Source organism: Sceloporus undulatus, chromosome 6, assembly GCF_019175285.1.
Source record: "Sceloporus undulatus isolate JIND9_A2432 ecotype Alabama chromosome 6, SceUnd_v1.1, whole genome shotgun sequence".
Lineage (NCBI taxonomy): Eukaryota > Metazoa > Chordata > Lepidosauria > Squamata > Phrynosomatidae > Sceloporus > Sceloporus undulatus.
This window is the reverse complement of record NC_056527.1, coordinates 131,019,920-131,041,281: the sequence shown is the minus strand read 5'-3', so window position 1 is coordinate 131,041,281 and position 21,362 is coordinate 131,019,920. Positions and strand designations below refer to the sequence as shown.

The following is a 21,362-nucleotide window of genomic DNA, read 5'->3' as shown; positions in this document are numbered from 1 at the left end:
CGCTTACTCTCATGCCCTATTCACCCCACAGAAGGAGCATTTGGGCAGAGAGGGGGGTGAGAAGTTTGGAGGAGACCCTGCAACAAAGGTATGGAAAGCACTTAAGACAGTTGCAGAGAAGGGTCTTAGAACTGGGAAGAAGGCTGCTGTAAATTTATCCACATTGTTATATATTTTTAATTGTTTCCAGTAGCCCTGTTTTTAAAAGGATAATTTCTTTAAGTGCACCACTTTGAGTCCTTATACTGTATTGGGAGAAAGGTAGGATATAAGTAAATAAAATAATAGTTTTTAACTTTTGGGGGGCTTTTAGCAATATTTTGTTTTAATCCATATTGTAGGACACCCTGGGTCCCATATAGGGGAAAGTGTTTCTCAAACTAGTATCATGCACGGTGGTCAGGTCTTCCATTGCTCTTCTTAGCTCTTCTGAAGGTCCACTAGCAGAACAAGTGGCCTTTCCCATACAAAAGGCCTCTTTACTCACCTGCACATAGTCATCAGCCATCCCATTATGTCCCAGCACCTGCCTTTCAGAGATAAGTGGCAGCCTTGCAATAGGGAGCTCAGGTCTTCAGCTGATATGGCCAATTGGCAACAATTGTCAAGCTTCCATGAATGTCCTGCAGCAAAGGAACTAATACATAACCCTTGAGACATCAGACCTGGCCACAGTGACACATGATTTGGTTACACCCAAATCTGTAATTTGGACGTAATGGCTGTAATGGACTCAACATAAGACTTGCCTTTGAAGCAGGCTCGGAAACTTCTGTTGGTCCAAAGAGCTGCAGCCAGATTGCTAACCAGAGCTGACTACAGAAAAAACACAGCACCAGCTGCTGATCCATTTCCCAACACAATTCAAAGTGCTGGTGATGACTGGTAAAGTCCCATACAGCTGGGTTCAGGCTATCTGAAGGACCACATCTTCCCACGTGAGCCTGCCCAAACTCTAAGATCTTCAGGGGAGGAACTTCTCTCAATCTCACTGCCTACATAGGCATTTGGTGGGAACGCAAGAGAGGGCATTCCCTGTCACTGCAAGGAAATGTATTTGCAAGTTCAAAATTCTTCTCTCTTGCAGCTCACACACCTCTTTCCAGCCTTGGCCAAGGGCACAGAGTCCTTTAAATGGTCCACCACACAACTGAGGTCACCAACGGCCAAGTTCGATGACACCACAGCATACAAGTTCTTCTTCCGGGACTGGGGGGCTCGGCCCCGTATTCGACATGGAGACCCTTGGGAAGGAATCCATAATCACTCTTTGGTAAGGGTGAAGTTTTGGGGTGGGTTAATGAAGGAGGAAGCTGGGGTTGAATGATAGCAGACCAGATTAACATTCCTAGAATACTATTGCCAGAAGGTGCCTCATTGAGTGCAATACCCTACAAAATGGAGTAAGTCCAGCTAGTTTGCAGCAGGCAGCTATCCAGACTCTTTCAGAAGATACCGAGAGAAGGAGCCCCACCACACCTGTTCAGAGGGCTGCATGCCTTCAACCTTATTAAAAGAGTGAAGCAGCAGGGAGCCAGGGCACCTGCTGTCCCTCCAGATGCTGTTAAGGATTGCAATTCCCATTAGATTCCAGCCAGACTGTCCCAGGGTGATGGAGGATGGGAAACATGGTAGGGCCCAGAAGCACCATTACAAATACCCCCATCTCACTGAAATGCTTCAGGTGCTGGGGAAGACAAGTCAAAAAGATGCATTTCCTAAAAGCAGTTCTGCTTGTTTCCTCACTAACCCATGCAAAAGAGGAAATACAGACATTTTATCTGGGGCAACCATTTCTCAGAAGCAAAACCCAGGCTCAACAAATTCATACCCTCCTCCACCTTGTTCCTTGGAGTCATGGAGGTGCTGCAACATTTTTGAGTTTCTTCCATCTCCGAGGATGAGGAAGCAGACCAACTGCCTACATCCCCATCTCCCTGCTCTCAGCACTGTCATTTTAGCTGCTACTCTCCCTTCAATTCCCAGCTTGAACAAACGGATAAGAGTCCTCTCATGTCCAAGTATGTTTTTACACTATGACACACATCTGCCACACTGACTTACTGCCAGTAGCTTGGGTATTGTTTCTTCAAACAGGGTCCTTTTGAATGCCAAACCACAACAAGCACTGCATGGCTGCTCAAGAGAAAAAAGAAAACCAGCTGTCCCAGGCCAGAACCAAACCACACCAGAGAGAGGGAAAGCATGACTTTGCCACTGTCCAACAGGAGGCATACAGGTATTCAGCCAAAGGTAAGCATGGGGGGGGGGGGGCGTCCCCAGGTTTGGCTTGAGGGTGATGGGCAGTGGTTGGAACAACAGTGGCAGCCTGAACCAGTTCCGCCTTCTCTTCCCACCTGCAGGCCTATCCCACTTCCTCTCTATCGGTTCCAAAAGTACTTAATCCAGCAAGAAATGTCACACAACCAAAGTGTGAACATAGCAGCCACAAGGACCAGATGCCAGTCACCAAGAAATCGGAATCTTGGATGTTAAAGTGGATGATGGGGCTTGCAAGTTTTAAAATGGTGCTTTCAACTTTTGCTCATGAGTGGGGTTCTTAAGAGTCATTCACAATTTTAAAAATGTCTTCATTATTAAAAAACTTGTAATAGCTCCAGCCAGTGAGGTGTCATCCTGCTCATTTCCTGCTACCAAAATATGACACTAGCATTTAAAATATCACACACCAGTGATGTTTTTGTAAAAAGCTGTTATTTACAAACTGTACGTACAAATTGCAAAGGATAGAAGAAATATTATCTGTGAAGAGCCCTCCCCACCCCATCCTTGTCCCCTGAGCTGCACGGAATCCAGATTCCTATGAAAAAGTCATTGTATTTAGCTTTTCAGTACACTTCCAACAGAAGGCCCTCAACAGCAGGCCGTTTGTTCAATTTCTCCAAGGACGCCTAACTAGACACTGCACTTAACTGAGTGCTCCAAGTGCCCAACCGCAAACCTGTTAAGGGCATCAAAAACCCATCTAGCACAACAATACAGCCCAAACCTTCCACACTTGGGCATGAAAGGAAGGTTCACTGAAGAGGTCCCTGCCAAGGTCAGCGGCAACATCTCTTCCTGCTTGGCGAGATCAAAGAAGCTGTTTCATTCAAGTGTTGCAGTCTAGTCAAAAACGTCTGTTCACCCTGGACTTGGGACATCTCCACCAGGACTGACTCTTCCAGTCCTTCTAGCACAGTCTATGCCCCAGGAACCTTATAAGCTTCCCCTTCTGCCGGGCTGAAGCCATTTCCCTGCCTTTCCACGAGCTTCTGGGCGGAGCCTGAAGCCCCTTTGAGTTGTTAGGGACAGTGCTGTGGCAAAGAAGATTGTGCCTGGCAGCAGATCCAATGTGGTGAGCAGGTTCTCCCAGGTCGCAAATGGGCCACTCATTCCTTACATGTCCTCCACACTCCATTTGTAGGCCAGCTCCTGCACAGCCTTCTTGCTGGCAATTCTTGCAAAGCGCTTCTGCTCAAAACCATTTGATCTACAGAGGAAAGGAGAGCAACCAGGCAATTTGTACACAAAAAAACGGAAGACACATGTTTCTTTCACTGAACAAGGGACTCATCTGGGTAGAATTTCTTTAAGGGTCCAATTCTGCCATTGGTCTTCAGGCAATGCTGAGCCCCATCAGTGAAAGGGCTGAAAGGCTTCTCTGCTGTGTATCATTTACTGCATTACCGGCCATCAATAAAGCTTATGCTATGGCAGTAACGCATACCAGTTTTCATCATACTGGAGCTGGTGCTTCAAGAGCCATCTTTGGACTTGGCTCTCCCCATGCCTTCCTAAATTCTCCCCCTAAAACTGCCCCACTGCACTCACTTGCCCAACTGGGGAAATGCAACAGTTTCTGATTAGCAATAATGAGGATCCTGTGGACCCTCCCCCTCCCAAAATACATCCCCAATGGGGCAGAGTTCAACCTCCATAGAAGCAGCTTTCTCAGCCATGAGTCAAAGCTGTATGTAGGGAATGCAGCTGGTACCTATCAGTCCCACCACTGGCACAAAGTGGCATGTTTTGCTAATACTCTCAGAAAGCAAGACTCACCTGTCAACTCCATCCCAGCGATACCCAGGCCAGATATTAAACCTGTTGAGTGGGGGTGCTGGTCCATTATACCTTGGCTTTTCTGAACAGATGAAAGGAAATAAAAAAAGCCAACAACCTTGTAAGAACAAAATATCAGTGAAGCCAGAGCATTATGTTGGTATTGACTTTAAACAGAGACAGCGAAATATTAAATGTGGATCTTAAACTCAAAATGCTAACATAAACTGGCTAAAAGCAACCACAAGACATGAATATAAACCAGCCCCAAAACATATGATTTATGGAGAAGACATTGTGGTCACTTGCAATTGTGTACAAGGAACATTTGAAATATCAGAAAGCATGACATTTCCAGGGTGTTACCTACTGTTCTTTAATAAAAAAATTTAAAACCCAGCTGCCAGTCCCTTTTGTTGAGGCGCCTAAAAGAGGGCAATGAGAGTGTGCTGTAATTCAGAGAAAGGGGGCAAAAAAGCCCTCGCAGGTTTGCTTGCCATTTCCACAATCCTTTGTTCCTATGAATGTACTGCTTCTAAACCCTATCTATCCTAAGATGCAGATCCCTCAAGAAGTCTATGTTTTTCAGAGTGGCTTTCTAGGGACAGCATTCACTCTTACCCTTGACTGTGGGCAAGATCAGACCATACCTACTCCTGGTGGTTACGAGTTTAACAGTTCTCCCTGGGCTCAGCAGCCTGCCTGCCAGCGACTCACCCACCCATCCACCCGCCCACATCACCCCATTGCCAGGAGGGCCGCGCAGTTATGAGCCCTGACCTTTTGTGTCTTTCTTCTCCTTGGCCTTCTTCTTCCTAAGGAAGTCGGCCATGGGGTCGCCTTCTCTCTCCTGCTCCCGCAGCATCTTGTCCAAGTCTTGGTCATCAATGTACCGGGCCAGAGGCTTCTGCATTTCCTTCACAGCATCCTCTATATTCTGCTGCTGCTGCCTGCTCTGTGCGAGGCTGTGAGACACACAAAAATAAAAGCAAGACAGAAGTGGTACAGCAGGAGTTTTTCCCCTTGACTGTTTGCCCATTGTGAAAGGGGAAAGAAGGCAACAATGCACTTAGGATATCTTCACACTGTCCTCCTCACAGGGCTGTGATCAGGATGTGTGCTTTGGATGCACATCCAAATGTCCCCAGTATAATCTCTGGTCAGACCAGCTAAAATGGATCATGGAGCAGATATAGAAAAAGACCCTTCTCTGCTTAAGACCCTGGGCAGCGAAAAGCAATTAAACTTGCTAGAGCAGAAGCAACAACTGCGTAGCCTTCCACATCCTACTGAACTGCAGCCCTAGCCAATAATGGGGATTGCTGGGAGCTAAAGTCCAACAGCATCCAGGCAGCTGCACAATTACTATCTCTAGAACAGAGGAATAAAATGTTTCATCTGGCAGAAATCAGATGCCCCCATCCCTTGTTGCTACCATTAAGCCTTCCTGGCTTTTCTCTGCCTCCCTGGCCCTTCCTGATGACCTGGGTCTGATACTCTGAACTCCAGAATCCAGCCAGCTTACCCCTTCCCCCACTTGGCATACTGCTCCTCTCGCTCAGATTTCTCTTCTGCTTTCTTCTGCTGTTCCAGCCTCTCCTGCTTCAAGTCCCTCTTTCGACCCGATTTATCCCGGAAAACAGTTTCGGCATTTTGCGATTGAGCTGAAAAAGGAGCCACACATTCAAATCAGAGCATTATCATCATTGCACCACCAAGGCAACTCTCTCTGATTCTTTCTGTGCCTCCAATAAACCCTTGCATAAGTGGGTGGGGAAATTTCTGTAGCACCCAGAAAGTAAATAATCAAAGTGAACCATTTTTTTCCACTTCCAGGTAATATGACTTTCTGGGTTGCAAAACTTTATTTCCAGACATCTCCCAAACAAAGACTGGGCTGTCTACTCCCATTATTGCTACTAAAAGTGTGCTTCGATGTTAAACTGGACAAGATCCATTTGCATTTCTCCTAAGTCTGCTGCCTGTTAGTGTCAATGGGCTTTGCACAACTACTGAAAAACCGACATTCTTTTATCTGTAGATTTCCTCTTAGCAGAGGTTTCTCCTCGCCTCCCTAGTAAGTAAAAGAAAATAAGGTCCTTCAAATAACCAGGACCTGAGTCACATAGGGCTTTATATTTTATAGGGCTGAGAAACCCACATAGCTCAGTGGCCCAGACTTAGTTCTGGGAGAGACTGATTCAGATCCTGTTTGTGCCACAGATTCACTGGGTGACCCTGTACAAACCAGCCCCTCAGTCTCCCTTCTTCCTGCAACCAAGAGACAGATGCCGCATGGCACTCACCTTCCAGATGTTTGCTGCTGCTTCCACCCTGCCGCTTCAGATCCTGCTGCTCCCTCCGTAGCAACTCAGCTGATACCAAGCCAGCCTTGCCACCTGAGAGCATCTGAGGGCCCTGAAAGCCAAAACCAGCACATCTGTCACACACATAACAGACAAATGCCATATTTTTGACAGTTCCACCCAAGTGTTAGATGCCTCAGATTCTGTAGTATAGCTGCCTCAACCAAGCAAGGCACTGTCAAGAGCAGCACGTCCCCCAAGCCCATCAACATTACTGACCAGACCTACTGGGACTTCCAAACCGAGCTAGAGCAAACCCATTTCCTGATGGGCACCTCCTCACCCTTTGGCTGCTGCTCCTCTCTTTGGAGTCCTCAGTCCAATGAGGTGATGAACGGTCAGGAGGACTCTTGGATCTGTGGGTTTTCTTTGAGGCCGCTTGACCCCTTCGGGGAGGAGACAAATCAGAGTCCGAAGACCCACGGTGCTTCCTTCTGGGTGGGGAGAGATCTGAAGGAGAGTTTTGCCATTGCAACATGTTGCGACTGGGCCGTGGTGGGGAGAGATCTGAGTCAGAGGAGGCTCTGGCATTGCCCCGCGGGAGTGAGTGGGAATCAGAACCAGAATCAGAATCGTGCCTCTGGCGCTTCCTTGGGGAAGGTGCTCTCGGATGAGATTTCTTATGGCCTGGAGAGCCTGTGCACAGAAAGACCAGAGTCAGAATGCATGTGCAAATCAGACTGGACATTTTCCAACATTTTTATAAGACCTGGATTATTCAGAGTTCTTCTCTAAAAAAGCACAGCACTTTTCAGAAGTCAACTCACCTTGGGAGGATGGCTGTTTCCGAGGAAACAACTGGTTTGCATCAGAACTGTGTGTTTTCTTCCGAGGTGCTGACGCTTCAGGAGTAGCCGGCCTCTTCAGATGGGCAGAGTCCTTCTTTGGGAAGCGCTCCTGTTGGCCTTCACTCAAAGGTCTAGAATTATTTATGCTTGCTCCAGAATGGAGCCTTTTAACAGATAAATTAGGTAAGTTGTGGCAGCTTCTCCTGGGTGGAGACTGATCCGATGAATCGTGGGGGGCCCTCCTGGGAGGAGACTGGTCTGGTGGATCATGGCGGCCCCACCTGGGTGGGGACCCATTTTTGGTGTGGTGGTGGCCCCTCCTAGGTGGGGACTGGTCTGGCGAATCATAGCGGACCCTCCTAGGTGGGGACTGGTCTGGGGATTCATGGTGGCCCCTCCTGGTTGGAGACCCGTCTTTGGAGTCATGGCGGCCCCTCCTGGGTGCGAACTGGTCTAGCAAATCATGGTGGCCCCTTCTGGGAGGAGACTGGTCTGGAGAGTCATGGCGCCCCCTCCTGGTTGGGGACTGGTCTGGGGAATTATGGCGGCCTCTCTCAGGTGGGGACTGGTCTGGAAAATGTAGTGGGTTTTTTTGCTTTGCAGCTTCTGAACTGGAAGGCAAGGTCACAAGAAAGAACACAGCGTAAATTAACCACATCTTGTATAGAGGAGACTAAATTCACCTAACATTTGGTTATCAGATGTGATTTTGCCAAGAATCTTCACCCCGTGTGTTACACAACAAGCAGCAGAAAAATTCTGGGAACTGATCTCCTGGCCAAAGAACTCCTTTTGACCATGAAACACAACCGTCCGCCAGGAGCTTCTTCCCCATTCACGCAGTGCCAGCAGATGGCATATCAATGGGCCATCATGCACAGGCATTCTTCAAAAACATTCAACAATTAATAATTTTGCATGCTATTCCTCTCCAATGCTATTACTTCAGCCCAAGCCAGTTCAAGACACACGAAAGAAACGATGTTGGAGACTTACTACCTGCTTTTTAGTGGCACAAAGGCTACACAACCTGTTTTCAATGAGTCTGCAACAAGCTTTGTTTCTTACATTTGACTATTTCATACTGTCAGCAGGTTACAAAAGTTCCTTCCACCCAAAAGGTATTTCTAAACAAATGCACCTACACACAATGCCAAGGCCACCTATCAGTAGAAAATTAAATGATTTGGTAACGCTTTACCCCAATACCAAAATAATAGTAGTAGTAGTAATAATAATAATAATAATAATAATAATAATAACAATTCAAAAATTAAGTGACAGACATAGCCAAGAACAGAATATCAGGCTTCAAACTACTGTTCCTCACCTATTTGTTGATTTTACAAAAGCAGGACGGTCAGTTCTTTGGGTCACTTCATTTTGCTCTAAAGAGAAAAATCAAAACTCGTCTTTACATGTGCCTAAACCAGTAACTCATAAAGTGTAATACAGTCACCGCAAATCCCCTTTAACTCCAGACACCAAGATTAAGTCCCATACGTGGGGAAAAGTCAATGTATAAATAAAAGTACAACACTTTAAAAGAACAGCAGAATGCTAACCTCCCAACAGCTTCCATTTGTTACTGGTGCGGAATACTTCCATCCATTTGACTTCATCTGGGCGTTCATCAATGAACTCTGCCACCTGGAAACAACAGGTGAAACAAGGGATTCAGACTACATCAAGAGGCCCATTACTCTACAAGACGAAACATTCCCTAAGCAGGCAAGTTTTTACTCAACGCATCTGTGCACACCCAATATCTTATATTCTGGTGCCTCCCTATGGAAATTATAATTCACACAAACAACCCTTTAAAAGCACCAAAGTCCTAGACATATCCTTAGTGGCCGCTATTACATCCAACTAATACACAGCCTTAATACTCACCACAGGCAAGTCTCCCTCGTCCCCTTCATCGTCCTCTTTCTCCTGCTCCACAGGAACGCTTTTCCAGCTTGTGTCGTCGTCATCCACTATGCGCATCCTGAGTGATTAGCAATAAGAACAGCATCTAAACACAGCTGTAAACCCTGGACCTTTTTAGAACAAGAAGCCTGGCAATGGCATGGCATACTATGCTTCCCCCAGAGATTCACCTCTATAAACACTTAGATACTAAAGTGTTGGGGAACTCAGAAGAGAAGCTGCTATATCAGAGGATTGATTATTATTATTATTATTATTATTATATGTTTATTTTAAAAACACATTTAGATGTATCCTAGAACATTACATATGACATTAAGACAAAATGATGTGACGACAACAAGAGAGAGAAGAAACAGGAAAGAACAAAAACCTATGAGCATTAACAAGGGGAGTGTGAATAATCCAATGTATATACATACAGACACGCACACACATATTTATCTACCTATGTATATATATAGACACTGACATATATGTATGTGTGTGTATATATATATATATATATATACACACACACACACACACACACACACACAAACAGATATATCTATACAGATATGTGTTATATGTTTAAATATATAAAATACAGATGTTGAATATTGCTGTATTATAATTATAAATTACTAAGAAAAAATTAGATAATAACATTTGGTGCATTATTATGTGTTCTTTTAGTATTTGTATAACCAATTATATATATATACATACATATATATATATACACACACACACACACACACACACATATATATATATATACACACATACACATTCAAGATGACCTGAACAGACTAGAAAGCTGGGCCAAAGCCAACAAAATGAAATTCAACATGGAGAAATGTAAGGTACTGCACTTAGGGCGGAAAAATGAAATGCACAGATATAGGATGGGGGACACCTGGTTGAACAAGACTACATGTGAAAGGGATCTAGGAGTCCAAGTGGACTATAAGTTGAACATGAGTCAACGGTGCAATGCGGCAACTAACAAGGCCAATGCGATTTTAGGCTGCATCAATAGAAGTATAGTGTCTAGATCAAGAGAAGTAATAGTGCCACTCTATTCTGCTTTGGTTGGACCTCACCTGGAATACTGTGTCCAGTTCTGGGCACCACAGTTAAAAAAGGATGTTGAGAAACTGGAGCCATGTGTCCAAAGGAGGGCAACTAAAATGGTGAAGGGTCTGGAAACCATGCCCTATGAGGAACGACTCAGGGAGCTGGGGATGTTTAGCCTGGAGAAGAGACGGTTAAGAGGTGATATGATAGCCCTGTTCAAATATTTGAAGGGATGTCATATTGAGGAGGGAGCAAGCTTGTTTTCTGTGGCTCCAGAGAACAGAACACAGAACAATGGATGCAAACTACAGGAAAAGAGATTCCACCTCAACATTAGGAGGAACTTCCTGACAGTAAGGGCTGTTTGACAGTGGAACACACTCCTTCCTCGGAGTGTAGTGGAGTCTCCTTCCTTAGAGGCCTTTAAACAGAGGCTGGATGGCCATCTGCCAGGGATGCTTTGATTTGGATTCCTGCATGGCAGAATGGGGTTGGACTGGATCAGGGCCCTAGCGGTCTCTTCCATGATAGTCTTTGATTCTACACACATCTTGCCAAGAAAGACCCATGATAGGTTTGCCGTATGAAGGCACACAACAACAACAACAACAACAACAACAACAACAACACTGTCTCAGCCTCAGAGGAAGGCAAAGGGGAGCCTCCTCTGAGCAAACCTTGCCAAGGAAACCCCAACAGAGGTCCACTTTAGGGTCGCCCTAAGTCGGAAAGGGCCTGCCCTCCCAAGAAGGTCCCTCACCGGCCCACCGCCGCCTCCTTCGCCCCTTCCTCCTCCTCCTTCTTCTTCTTCCTCCTCCGCCGCTTCTTGGCCTCGGACTCCTCCTCGCCTCCCAAATAGCGCCGCCGAAGGTACTCCGCCTTCGACAGCCCAGACGCCGCCATTTTAGCACACTGGCCGGAAACGGAAGTGCCGCTCGGGACGGGAGCGAGGGGAAAATACCATAGAGACGAGCATCTCTATGGTCGGAACGGAGGCTGCGTGCTGCACGCCCTCTAGAGGCAACCTCGGTTACTGCCCAAACATTAGTCCTCCGTTCGGACTCCAGATCCCAGAGTGCCTGACTGCTGGCCGAGGTGGCCGGGGCTTCTGGGAGTTGGAGTCCAAAATTGCCTGGAGAACCAAAGCTTGGGAATCCCAGCTCCATAATAATAATATCATCATCGTATTTGATTCTATGATTCTATCATCATCTTGAAACGATCCAAATGGCAACAGCCTTAGTTTAATCTTTTTGCCTTCTAGGGCAGTGGTTCCCAAACTCTGGACCTCTTTTGCATCCAAAACACACTGAGGAAATAATCTAGTTTGAGACCGCTTTAACTGCCCTGGCTCAATGCTGGGGAATTCTGGGAACTGTCATTTTGTGAGACATTTAACCTTCTCTCTGCCAGAGAGCTCTGGTGCCTCAGTTCCCAGGATCCCCGAACACTGAGTCAGGGCAGTTAAAGCAGTCTCAAACTGGATTATTTCTGCAGTGTGTTTAAGACCTTGGACTTCAGCTCCCAGGATTTTGTTGGCCAAATTGGCTGGGGCTTCTGGGAACTGAAGTCCAAAACACAAAGAATTAAAGTTGGAAAAGACCATAATGGCCATCCAATTCCAGTCCAAACCCCTGCCATGCAGGAACTCTCAATCAAAGCATACCCTGTGACAGATGGACATCCAGCCTCTGCTTAATAAGGAGGACAAGACAATGGGAGATGGCCATCCACCTGTAGGACCAAACTTTGGGAATCACTGTTCTAAGGAGAGCTCAGGCTTGATTTGCCCTTGGACCCATTTATAGGTCTTTCTGGCAGTCTGTGGCATCCATAGACCTCTCCTCCAGCGCTGCATTTCAAATGAGTTCTCTTGCGGTCAGCTTTTTCCAGGACCCAGCATTTGCAACCATACATAGAAATCAGTCCTCCTGCTGCTGCTCCCATGGTTCAGGCAAGAATTCTCTTTTACGAAGTCATGTAAAACTCTCAGTGGCTAGCAGCCACAGGAGCTACTACAGGCTCTTGGATGGTTTTTACAACTGCATTTGTACTTTTTAAAAAATATTATCAGTATCTTAGGGAAGATACTTTTACTAATTATCTTAGTAAGTATCACTAAGTAGGGTTGTGGGGTTGCCGGGTTTGGGGGGGGGGGGATTTCTGACAGGCCACAGGATTGGCCCCTAGGCAGATGCAGCAAGGCAATTAATAATACTCTATCCAGCTCCACTGCAAGCAGTCTGTCCTCTACTCACCCACCCAGCAAAGATTTTTAAGAGGACGTTACCCCAGAAGCTACATAAAAGGCCCAGATAAACTACACTTGAGTACCTCACAACCAGAGGAAACAATACAGCAACACTGTTTGGGTAAGGCTTTCATTTTTCAAGATCAGGACCACTTTTTACATTCAGCAGGGAACTATTTTTTATTTTCATTTATTGAATTTATACCCCACCTTTCTGCCAGGAAGGTCTTCTTTTTAGCTATAATGTATCCATCGTAGTTTGTAAGCCAAATTGAGTCCCACCTTTGAGGAAAGGGATATAAATAAAGTTGCTCAACATCCTCCTCCTCCTCCTCATAGCAAGGCAGTCACACTTCAATTACGAGAACAGATCCACTTTTTTATTGCTCCAAAGTAGATAGACGAAAAAGATAAACATTTGCAGAAAAGAGGGCAGTAAAGGGCTGTCAATGTTGCAGAAATGGTAGAAATACAAGCCACCATCCATACACTGGACAGGACCCAAAATGCAACCGAGTGCTGAATAACCCAGTCAGACACCAGGAAGACTGCAGTGCCTGGACAAGGGTGGCTCATTTGTACAAAATGGATCCCCACCCAGCCCAAGCCCCAAACAGGACATCAGCCTACAGATAAGCCAGTCAGATTCCAACTAAGCCACAATTCAGCTTTAATACGTAGGCAGGCACTGCTGGCTGCTGACAGTAAGTGAAAATCAGTCTTGAGAGGTACAAACCACAGATGCAAACTACTCCTTCCCAAAGAGAAATCTCTGCCAGGAAAGTTCCTTTCTTTCTCCTCTGGTGTCCTTGGGTTGCACTTGAAGTGGGCTCTTGCTACCGCTTGGAGGAGGGCTCTGTCTCATAGCCCTCCGTCTTCATATCATTAAGGCCCAGCTCTTCATTCTGCTCAAACCGCCGCTCATAGCGTTCCACATTCATCTCGGGGTCTTCCTCAGGAGCATAGACGTTCTGTAGGCATCAGGGAGGCCGGGGTAAGCAGAGGCATGACAAGGATGCCTTTCCCTCCCAGCCCATAATGCCACCCTGCAACCTTCACTCCTGCATCTCCAATGCCCTCAGTCATCCAGAGATCTCTCCCTCCCTCAAACAAGTCTTCCATTTCTTCTGCACAGCCCCCTATGCTTAAAAGTGCATTCGAGAAAACCCAAGCAATGCCACCTCTTGCTTCCTTTGAAGTGCTTCTCAAACACTGTCTTCTCTATGATGCTTGGTTCCCATGGTATGGAGTAACTAAGCCCAGGTATGGTATGACTGTAATTATCTCCTGCTTCTCTCTTCAATTTGTCCATAGGCTCTTTTAAGTTGGGATTTGTCCTCTCAGAACTCCTTTATATTACCCAACATGATTTTTCAAAAGGAGCAGGATGCATCCGTTTGGTTTTCCACACTCAGCTATGCAGCTGGCAAGTCCTCAGGCCAATGTTTCAGATTGCTTGTAACCAACCTTTTCTTACACATTCCGAAGGATACCCAAACTGGCATTTTTCGATAGACCACTCCACCTATCTTACTTTTACTATTTTACTGGACCTGAGATATACCTTCCGCTTCCAACAGAACTATCTGCTCATGATATTCTCCCTCTGCCTTTCCAATTTCACATTACCTGGAGATAACTGTTCCCTGCAGGGTCATCAAGGACAAAATGTACCTTCAGCTGCCCATCCAGGATCTGGGAAGGGAGGAAAAAGGCAGACTCATCAAAGAATGAAGGAAACAGTTCACCATCCTTTCCGTCTCAGAGAATCAGCCTGTGTCCAGAAGAAGAATCATTCCTAAGTGCCTAAAACTATTTCCAGTCAGGCAACAGCACCACAAGAAGACACAGCAGGGAGCAGGTAAACAGGGAGGTGCCTGACCTGCTGCAGCTTCTTGCTGAACGCATGGAGTCTCTCAGTTCTGTCAGGGTTAGAGCTGTCTCCAAGGGTGAAGGGGTTTTTTTCCACCTGTGGAAGAGATGATTCAGTGTCAGGGTGCTGGTCAAGCAGAGTCTCGCTGCCCTTCTCCTTCACAATCACACCCCCCCCCCAGCTTTCTCACTCAACTGTGAGTGTTCTGCCAAGAACTCATCAGCCAAGAGGAAGAAGTAACTCCACCAGCTGAAGGGCAGCCAATGAGGCAACTAAACTTCTGCTGCTTATTTTCCTTTCCATGATCACATCTTTATTTTACATCATATTTGATAGGCTGTTTTATTTTTCATGCACTATACATAGCTTTGTTAGGTTTGCCTTGAATATGCTGCATTAAGTAACGAAGATAGCTCACCAGACCCTGGATGTCCTTCAGCAGTCCTTCCAGAGTTGTGAATTTGCCACCCAGGACTCCCATTCCTAACTCGAACTCTAGCTCTGGAATCTCCACTCTGCAGGTTTCAGACTGTGGAGAAAGAAATTTGAATTATTTTCTCAAAGACCAAAAGCTAGGCAAGTTGATGGCAAAAATTTGCAAGCCAAAGAGCAGGAAAGGTGCACTGCCTTCAGAATTGTAGCAGTTTTTGAGACTGACTGTGTGAAAGAAGTTGTGGCATAGACTTTCATAGACTGGGTCTCCTTCATCAAGTGCATGGACTTCATTTATCTGAAACACTCTGCATCTGATGAAGTAGACTTGGCCAACCAAAGGTTTGTGCTACAACTTCACTGTGTGTGCTAATCTCAAAGCTGCTACAAGACCCCTTGGCATACCTTCAGAAGATCTCTCGTCAGATCCGATGAGTCCGTTATATGAAGGGAGATCTTGGTTCCCAACGGTTCTATGGCTCCTCCTGATTTAACCTGAGAACAGGCAGGCAAACTGTTAAACAGAGTCAGGACAGAGGTGTGGAGTCCCAGAAGATCTCAGTCTGCTCCAGAGCACAAAGCCTCACCTCGTTCGTTCTATGCCCACAGGCATCACAGTTTGTGGCCATGATAATGACTTCTTTGAAGTGGGGAATCTCTGAGTTGGGAGGCGTCAAGGAAACCTATGTTCAGATTCAGGCAGCCAAATTCACACACACCACCCTGTCTACCACATACAGATGCAAGCCCCGCATCCTTTTTTTACACAAAAATATTGTTTCATTACCTCCATATGTTGTCAGAAGCTCAGACCAACACTTCCAGCCCCAGCAGCATGCATTCTGGCCACTGGTGCAACTCCCACAGAAGATGGGTATGGTTGAAATGTGCTTTCTGGCCATGAGCAATCCGTCTCCTCCACATGCACTTCATTGGTCCTACCTGAAGCTGGGTATGTTGCTCTTTCACCAGCTCAAAGGATACGCACCAGCTTCATGTTTGTAATAGCAGGTGCATTACATTCAGGGCAATTTGTGTTGAACTGATGCACCTGTGACAGCATGCAAGAGAAGCAATGTTGAAGCATTCTTCCAAAGACCACACTCTTCTCAAGTCAAGAAGCAGATTCACCCAGGGAACACTGCAGATCCAACAGGGGCACCTGCTGCTTCATCAGAATCAGCCAAGCAGCAGACCACTCACTCACCTCATTTCTGAGATCATCAGCAGAGTCAGGTGAGTTTTCATGGGGTTCCTCAGCCTGAGAAATAAGACAGAGATTAGAACCACATTCCTTACCACGCCAACTTAGGATCTACAAGCGGGGTCAGAGGACAAGTAGCTCTACAGTGCCACAAAAGTTGGAATGATTTCCAGAGGAATACAACTGTGGCATCTATAGGAGCAAAAGCAACCAAGTTTTAAAGGCAAATTCATTTAAATGTATGCTGTCACTGACTATAGCCCACATTATAGTAGTTCAGAAGTAAGCAGTGAAAGAGCTTTCATGACTCTGCCAAACGCAGACACCCCTTAACTCAATGTCACCTCAATTCCCAGCATGGCCGCCTGCTCAGCAGTTCTCCAGTAATGGGTGACCACCAGAACTTCATCTCGCAGTGGGGCATGAGGGTTCTCCACAAAGCTGTTGCCAGAAGGGTCATCTAGGATCTAGCAGAAAGAAAAGATGTTCATGAGAAAAGCCACCACATCACCCTTCTTGCTTTTGCAGGGAAAACTGGAGTACACACTTGTACAGACCAAATCCTTGCTGGCTGCCCTGCCCAGACAATACTTACAAAAGTGAAGGGTGATTCCACTTCCTTCAAGCGCTTCAACTTGGAGATGAATCCATCTATCTTTTCAGCCAGAGCTGTATCAATTTCCTGTCATCAACAAGAAATAGCTGCCTTTAGCCCAGGAAGAAAGGGGTTACATTTGCAGAAAAGACCAACGTGCAAATCAGAAGCTGTTCCATACCAGGTCACATAATTTGTATACTCTAGTTGGGGGCTGCCTACTGTTCTGCTGTCAGCAACTCTCCAGAAAGCAGGCTATAAACTTTACTACAGATGTGCTATACGTTATTACTAGGAGTATTTAAATGTAGCAGTTAAAGGTCTAACCAACCATATTATGAGCCTATAGAGCTGTTAACAATACTATTCAACAAATTAAAACATTTTGGGCAAGTGACAATGTCAGAACTACCCAAGCCTCAAGTTCTTTGAATGCTTCCAGATATCATCCAAGTTTTGTTTCCCAAATGTTTTTTTTTTAAAAAAAAAAAAACCTTAAGGCAGGCCAGTGTTTGTTTTATACACAGGCTGCTCTTCAATCATTTCTGCAGCAAAAATAATGTTAGAAACTCATTTTAGTTAGCAGTTAATACTCACCCCCAAAGCACATAGCCTGCTCAGCAGTAGCACCCCCAGCCACCCAAGAAGCAAGAGGAAAGCACTCACATAGATCCCTTGCAAGCCACTTACCTGGCGGCCCGGCTGGTCCTGCTCCAGTCCTGTTATGGCTCTGTCAATTAACCCTTCAAGGGTGGTCAGAGCTGGGAAGAGGAAGAAGCCATAAACGTTACTACTCCATTCTCAAGCTGAGCAATTATGCTTTTCTCTCCTGGCTGACTGTTATGACTGGAAATAATGAGTCTGGCTCATTAGCTGGGCTTCACAGGTTAGCTACTTTAGGACTCTGGGCATTAGATTGCCCATGTTGAGATGGAGCCTGGATGACAACTGTGAAGAGAAGCCACCGCAACCTCTGTCCTTCAAAGAGCACATGCCTTCTGTTGCTCTTCTATTTGTGATTCCTCTGTGAAAATGCTCCTTTTCTCTATTCTACTTCATGCCTGACTTCACAGGGGGGGGACCACAGCAGCTGTAACTATCACACAAACTGCTGCTGCTGCGGACACCCAGATTACACAGAGAGGTGGCATACACAGCTAAACATCAACACTGTTTTGAAAAGCAGCCATTACTTCAGCAAGAGAAAAACAAGAGCAATATTGTAGGAACAGAGAGAAAGGTTTACCAGAAGTATGGATTCCACAGAAAGTTTAGACAGAAAGGTGTTCCAGAGAGAATCTGGAACACAGAACACTGCTATTTGAGCCAGGATCCCTGAACCCCTTGGCTGAAGCCTCGACTCTGCACAACCCACAACCCCAAAGCCCCCCATGGAACAAGTCCCTTTCTGTGAAAGGCCATTTCGACAGCATTGTGGCTGTGCAAGAAGTTCCAGTGTCCCAAGACTACTGCCAACAGCCCAAAGACATACCAAAACGACCATATATACCCACCTCCCTTCTGAGAAAAAGCAGGGATTTCAAAGTCTAGCTCAGGGACTCTAGCTGTGGCACAGTCAGTCTTCACCACTTCCCTATTCATATCCTGGAGAGAATGATTTACAGGAAAGGTTATGCCAGCTTAAGAGGCCGCCCTGCAGCCCACCCAAAGGGCAGGACTGAGGACAGGCCCAAGGCACCAACTCAAGGGCAGCATGAACCAGTAGATAAAACCATCCCAACCCAGCCCAGGAGTGAATGCCAGCCCAGTCATGGAAACTGTGCATCCCTCTGGATATTGCGGGACTACAAATCCCATCAGCCCTGACCAGCATAGCCAATGGTAAGGAATGCTGGGAGCTGCGGTTCAACAACATCTGGAGGTCTGCAGGATTCCCATCCCTCTGCTAGGCTGCTGTTGAGGAACCTCCAAAAAGCCTTCCACTGCATCAAAAGACAACTCAAAAGTAAAAGAGCAGGCATTCTTTAGTCTAACAAATATGACCCCTTAAAATGTTGGTTTTAATCTGCACCTTTGGTGGGATATAATTGTATTTGAACCCTTGTTACAGTTTATACAATACAGTCAACCAATCCATGTTTATGGATTAGCCCATGGGCCATCTCAAAATACCACAAACAGAACTGTATATAAAAACTCTATATAGAAATAAATAAAAAGAACATAAAAATGAAATGTGTAAGAGTATATAAATACAGTAGGCAATAATACATTAAATGGACATAAAAGAGATACATTTATACACCTTATTTCTTCATCATCCCTGCAATTTGCCCCAATCAGCCCCACTTATAAAGATCTCAAACGCATCGTTTTGCTTAAATACCGAGCTGTAATGCAATATATTTTTGATTCGCGGCCGCTCATAAAGTATGTTGTTCTAATAGGTGTATCCCAGTGCATTGTTTGTTTAATATAGGGTCTGAGATACAAGTCTCTTGCCTTCTAATACAATTTGCACTTAAATAGTGTGTGTGCTATATCCTCGATTTCATGCCCTTCACAGATACACTTTCTGTCATTATAAGGCAGTGGTTCCCAACCCGTGGGTCGCGACTCCTTTGGGGGTCGAATGACCCTTTCAGAGGGGTCACCTAAGACCATCGGAAAACACGTATTTTATGTGGTTACGAAGTAGCAATGAAAGTAATTGTTGGGGGTGACCACAACATGAGGAACTGTATTAAAAGGTTGAGAACCACTGTTATAAGGGATGCCATTAAACCTCCCATATCTTGCCATAGTATTACACAATACAAGAGCCACAGAATGGAGACCCAGGTATATTTATAGGGTACACCATTTCACAGAGGTACATACAATTATTTTTGTCCTCCCATCCAGATACTAATTGGACCCAGACTGGTTACTTCTAGCACTATTAATGAATCACATCCTTTGAGCTCCTACCCAGCTGGGCTGATGATATCTGATGGATGAAAAGTCACCCAGCCCTCAGTGCCAGCCTTGCCAGGAAGGACCGATGCCATGACTCTTAAGCGCAGGCCCACCGCTTTCTCAGGAAGGATTTGGGAAGCAGCCTCCCAAAGTCTCCGCACGCTTTCAGAGGCCAGGCTCCGACCCACCTGCTTGTTCCGCACGGCCAAAGTATAGCGGACGCCTTGGTCCTGGATCCGGCCGGCCGACTGGATCTCTGTGTTGGTCCAGTTGCAGCTGCCGCAGGTGAAGGAACTGACAATGATCTCCTTGAAGAACGGGATCTTGGTCAGCAGCAGCCGGGTCACTCCCTGCGTTCGGAGGAGAGAAAAGGGTGTTAGTCCAAACGACAAGAGCTCACAACTAAGAAGACAAGGAAGGCCTATTTCCCAGCATCATGCGGAGGGTCCGCAACCCACTGACTGGGTCTACCCACTTCTGATGCCCCTTCCTCCTATTCCAGGGATTGCCAAACTTTAGTCCTCCAAGTGTTTTGGGCTTCAACTCCTAGGAGCCCCAAGGGTCAGGGACACTGGGAGCCGAAGCCCAAAACCGCTGGAGGACCAACGCTTCTCTATCCCTACTTTGGAAAGCTTACTGCCCAAACGCCCTCCATTTGAAGCACGGGTTCATGTTTATATCAGAGCGGCCAGGCACGTCCTCCTTTTCCCGGACACGTCCTCCATCTCGCCCTCCCCAAACGTCCTCCGCTTCGAAGCACGGCTTCACCATCTCCAGCCCTTACGTCTCCTTGGCTCACCTGTCGGAAGCAAGCCATGCAAAGGGACTCGATCTCGGTCGGCTGCTGTTCCTCGTCCTCGGCGTTCAGGGGCCGGAAGAGGCCTCCGGGGGCGGAGGAAGACGAAGAGGCCGCCCCGGCTCTGCTGCCTCCGCCTGGCTCCCCTCTAGCCGGGTCCAGCGCCCGGAAGGCCGACATGACTGTCTCTTTGCCTCTTTTCCTCCTCTCTGGCAACCGACCCGGAAGCGTTCCTCCCCAGACCGGAAGTTGCGCCCCCTCCCTCCCACGCATGCGCGCGCCTCCTCCCCTCCTCTCCCGCCTCCGCCCGTTTCCATGGGCAACCGTGACGTCACGCGGCCTCTCTACTCCCAGGAGGGCTTCAACCCCCAAACTAGGCCTCAGCCCAATAATGGGCGCATGAATGGCCAAAATGGCCTCGCCAAGTTAAATAAAGAGGTTTCCCCTCAGAGGGAGGACTCCAGGGCCAGACGCTGGAGAGCTTGGCCAGGGGTCAGGAGGAGGAGGAGGATGTGAGGCCTCCAGGGTTAAGGGCAGTCTACCACAGAGGTAGACCGTCGACCCACATCTCCCTCTTGCCCTCAGAAATGGCAAAGGGTCCCCATTAAAATGTTACTCGGTCACAGCCATGCACAGTCCACTCAGTATGGTTCAACATGGCCTCTGTATTGGCTCAGTGTGGTTGTCTTAATTCGCATTCACTTCCCTTTTGTTGTAAAGCTGGTTACTAAACAGAAATAAAAATCATTATTCACTGTACACCAGAAAAGTGTGAAATATAAAAGTGCCTTTAGGGAGCTTGGAAAACAGGATTTGCCGCCTTTGGCTCAGCAGCTACTACATCATGCGGCAGGATTAATGCAGTTTGACATCGTTTTAACTGCCATGGCTCCATTTGTAGTTTTTGTAAAATATATTTTTATTACATTTTGCAAATTGAAATAAAATACATTGTATATGTGTACAATAATATATTCATTTACATTTAGATTCCACCCTACCCACCCCATTCCTTCCTCTATTCTCTATCAGAACCATGTCTATTTGGTTAATCAATTCATCACTTTCTATAGCTTCTT

General features: G+C 46.4%; 2 protein-coding genes across 4 annotated transcripts; both read right to left on the bottom strand.

Annotated features, from left to right (window-relative positions):
• Positions 1-2,583: 2,583 nt before the first annotated feature.
• On the bottom strand, positions 2,584-12,803 carry BUD13 (BUD13 homolog). Of its 3 annotated transcripts, none has more exons than XM_042474831.1 (11): positions 10,974-11,159; positions 9,113-9,209; positions 8,782-8,866; positions 8,547-8,604; positions 7,196-7,827; positions 6,712-7,064; positions 6,369-6,480; positions 5,588-5,726; positions 4,843-5,027; positions 4,063-4,144; positions 2,584-3,493 (listed from the first exon to the last, which is right to left on the bottom strand). In XM_042474831.1, exons 1-11 carry the CDS (start codon positions 11,114-11,116, stop codon positions 3,400-3,402), a joined length of 1,980 nt encoding a protein of 659 aa, XP_042330765.1. In that variant the 5' UTR covers positions 11,117-11,159; the 3' UTR covers positions 2,584-3,399. The 3 variants fall into 3 exon arrangements, with proteins under 3 accessions (XP_042330765.1, XP_042330768.1, XP_042330767.1); XM_042474833.1 differs by lacking the exon at positions 10,974-11,159 and adding an exon at positions 12,675-12,803 and having other exon boundaries at positions 2,586-3,493; XM_042474834.1 differs by lacking the exons at positions 8,547-8,604; positions 10,974-11,159 and having other exon boundaries at positions 2,585-3,493; positions 9,113-9,208.
• A 19-nt stretch (positions 12,804-12,822) lies between these two features.
• Positions 12,823-20,531, bottom strand: ZPR1 (ZPR1 zinc finger). The gene is made up of 14 exons (XM_042474835.1): positions 20,287-20,531; positions 19,676-19,837; positions 18,083-18,173; positions 17,259-17,329; positions 16,569-16,655; positions 16,318-16,440; positions 15,977-16,030; positions 15,754-15,820; positions 15,357-15,427; positions 15,175-15,264; positions 14,756-14,866; positions 14,347-14,433; positions 14,094-14,159; positions 12,823-13,435 (listed from the first exon to the last, which is right to left on the bottom strand). Exons 1-14 carry the CDS (start codon positions 20,461-20,463, stop codon positions 13,301-13,303), a joined length of 1,392 nt encoding a protein of 463 aa, XP_042330769.1. The 5' UTR covers positions 20,464-20,531; the 3' UTR covers positions 12,823-13,300.
• Positions 20,532-21,362: the final 831 nt, after the last annotated feature.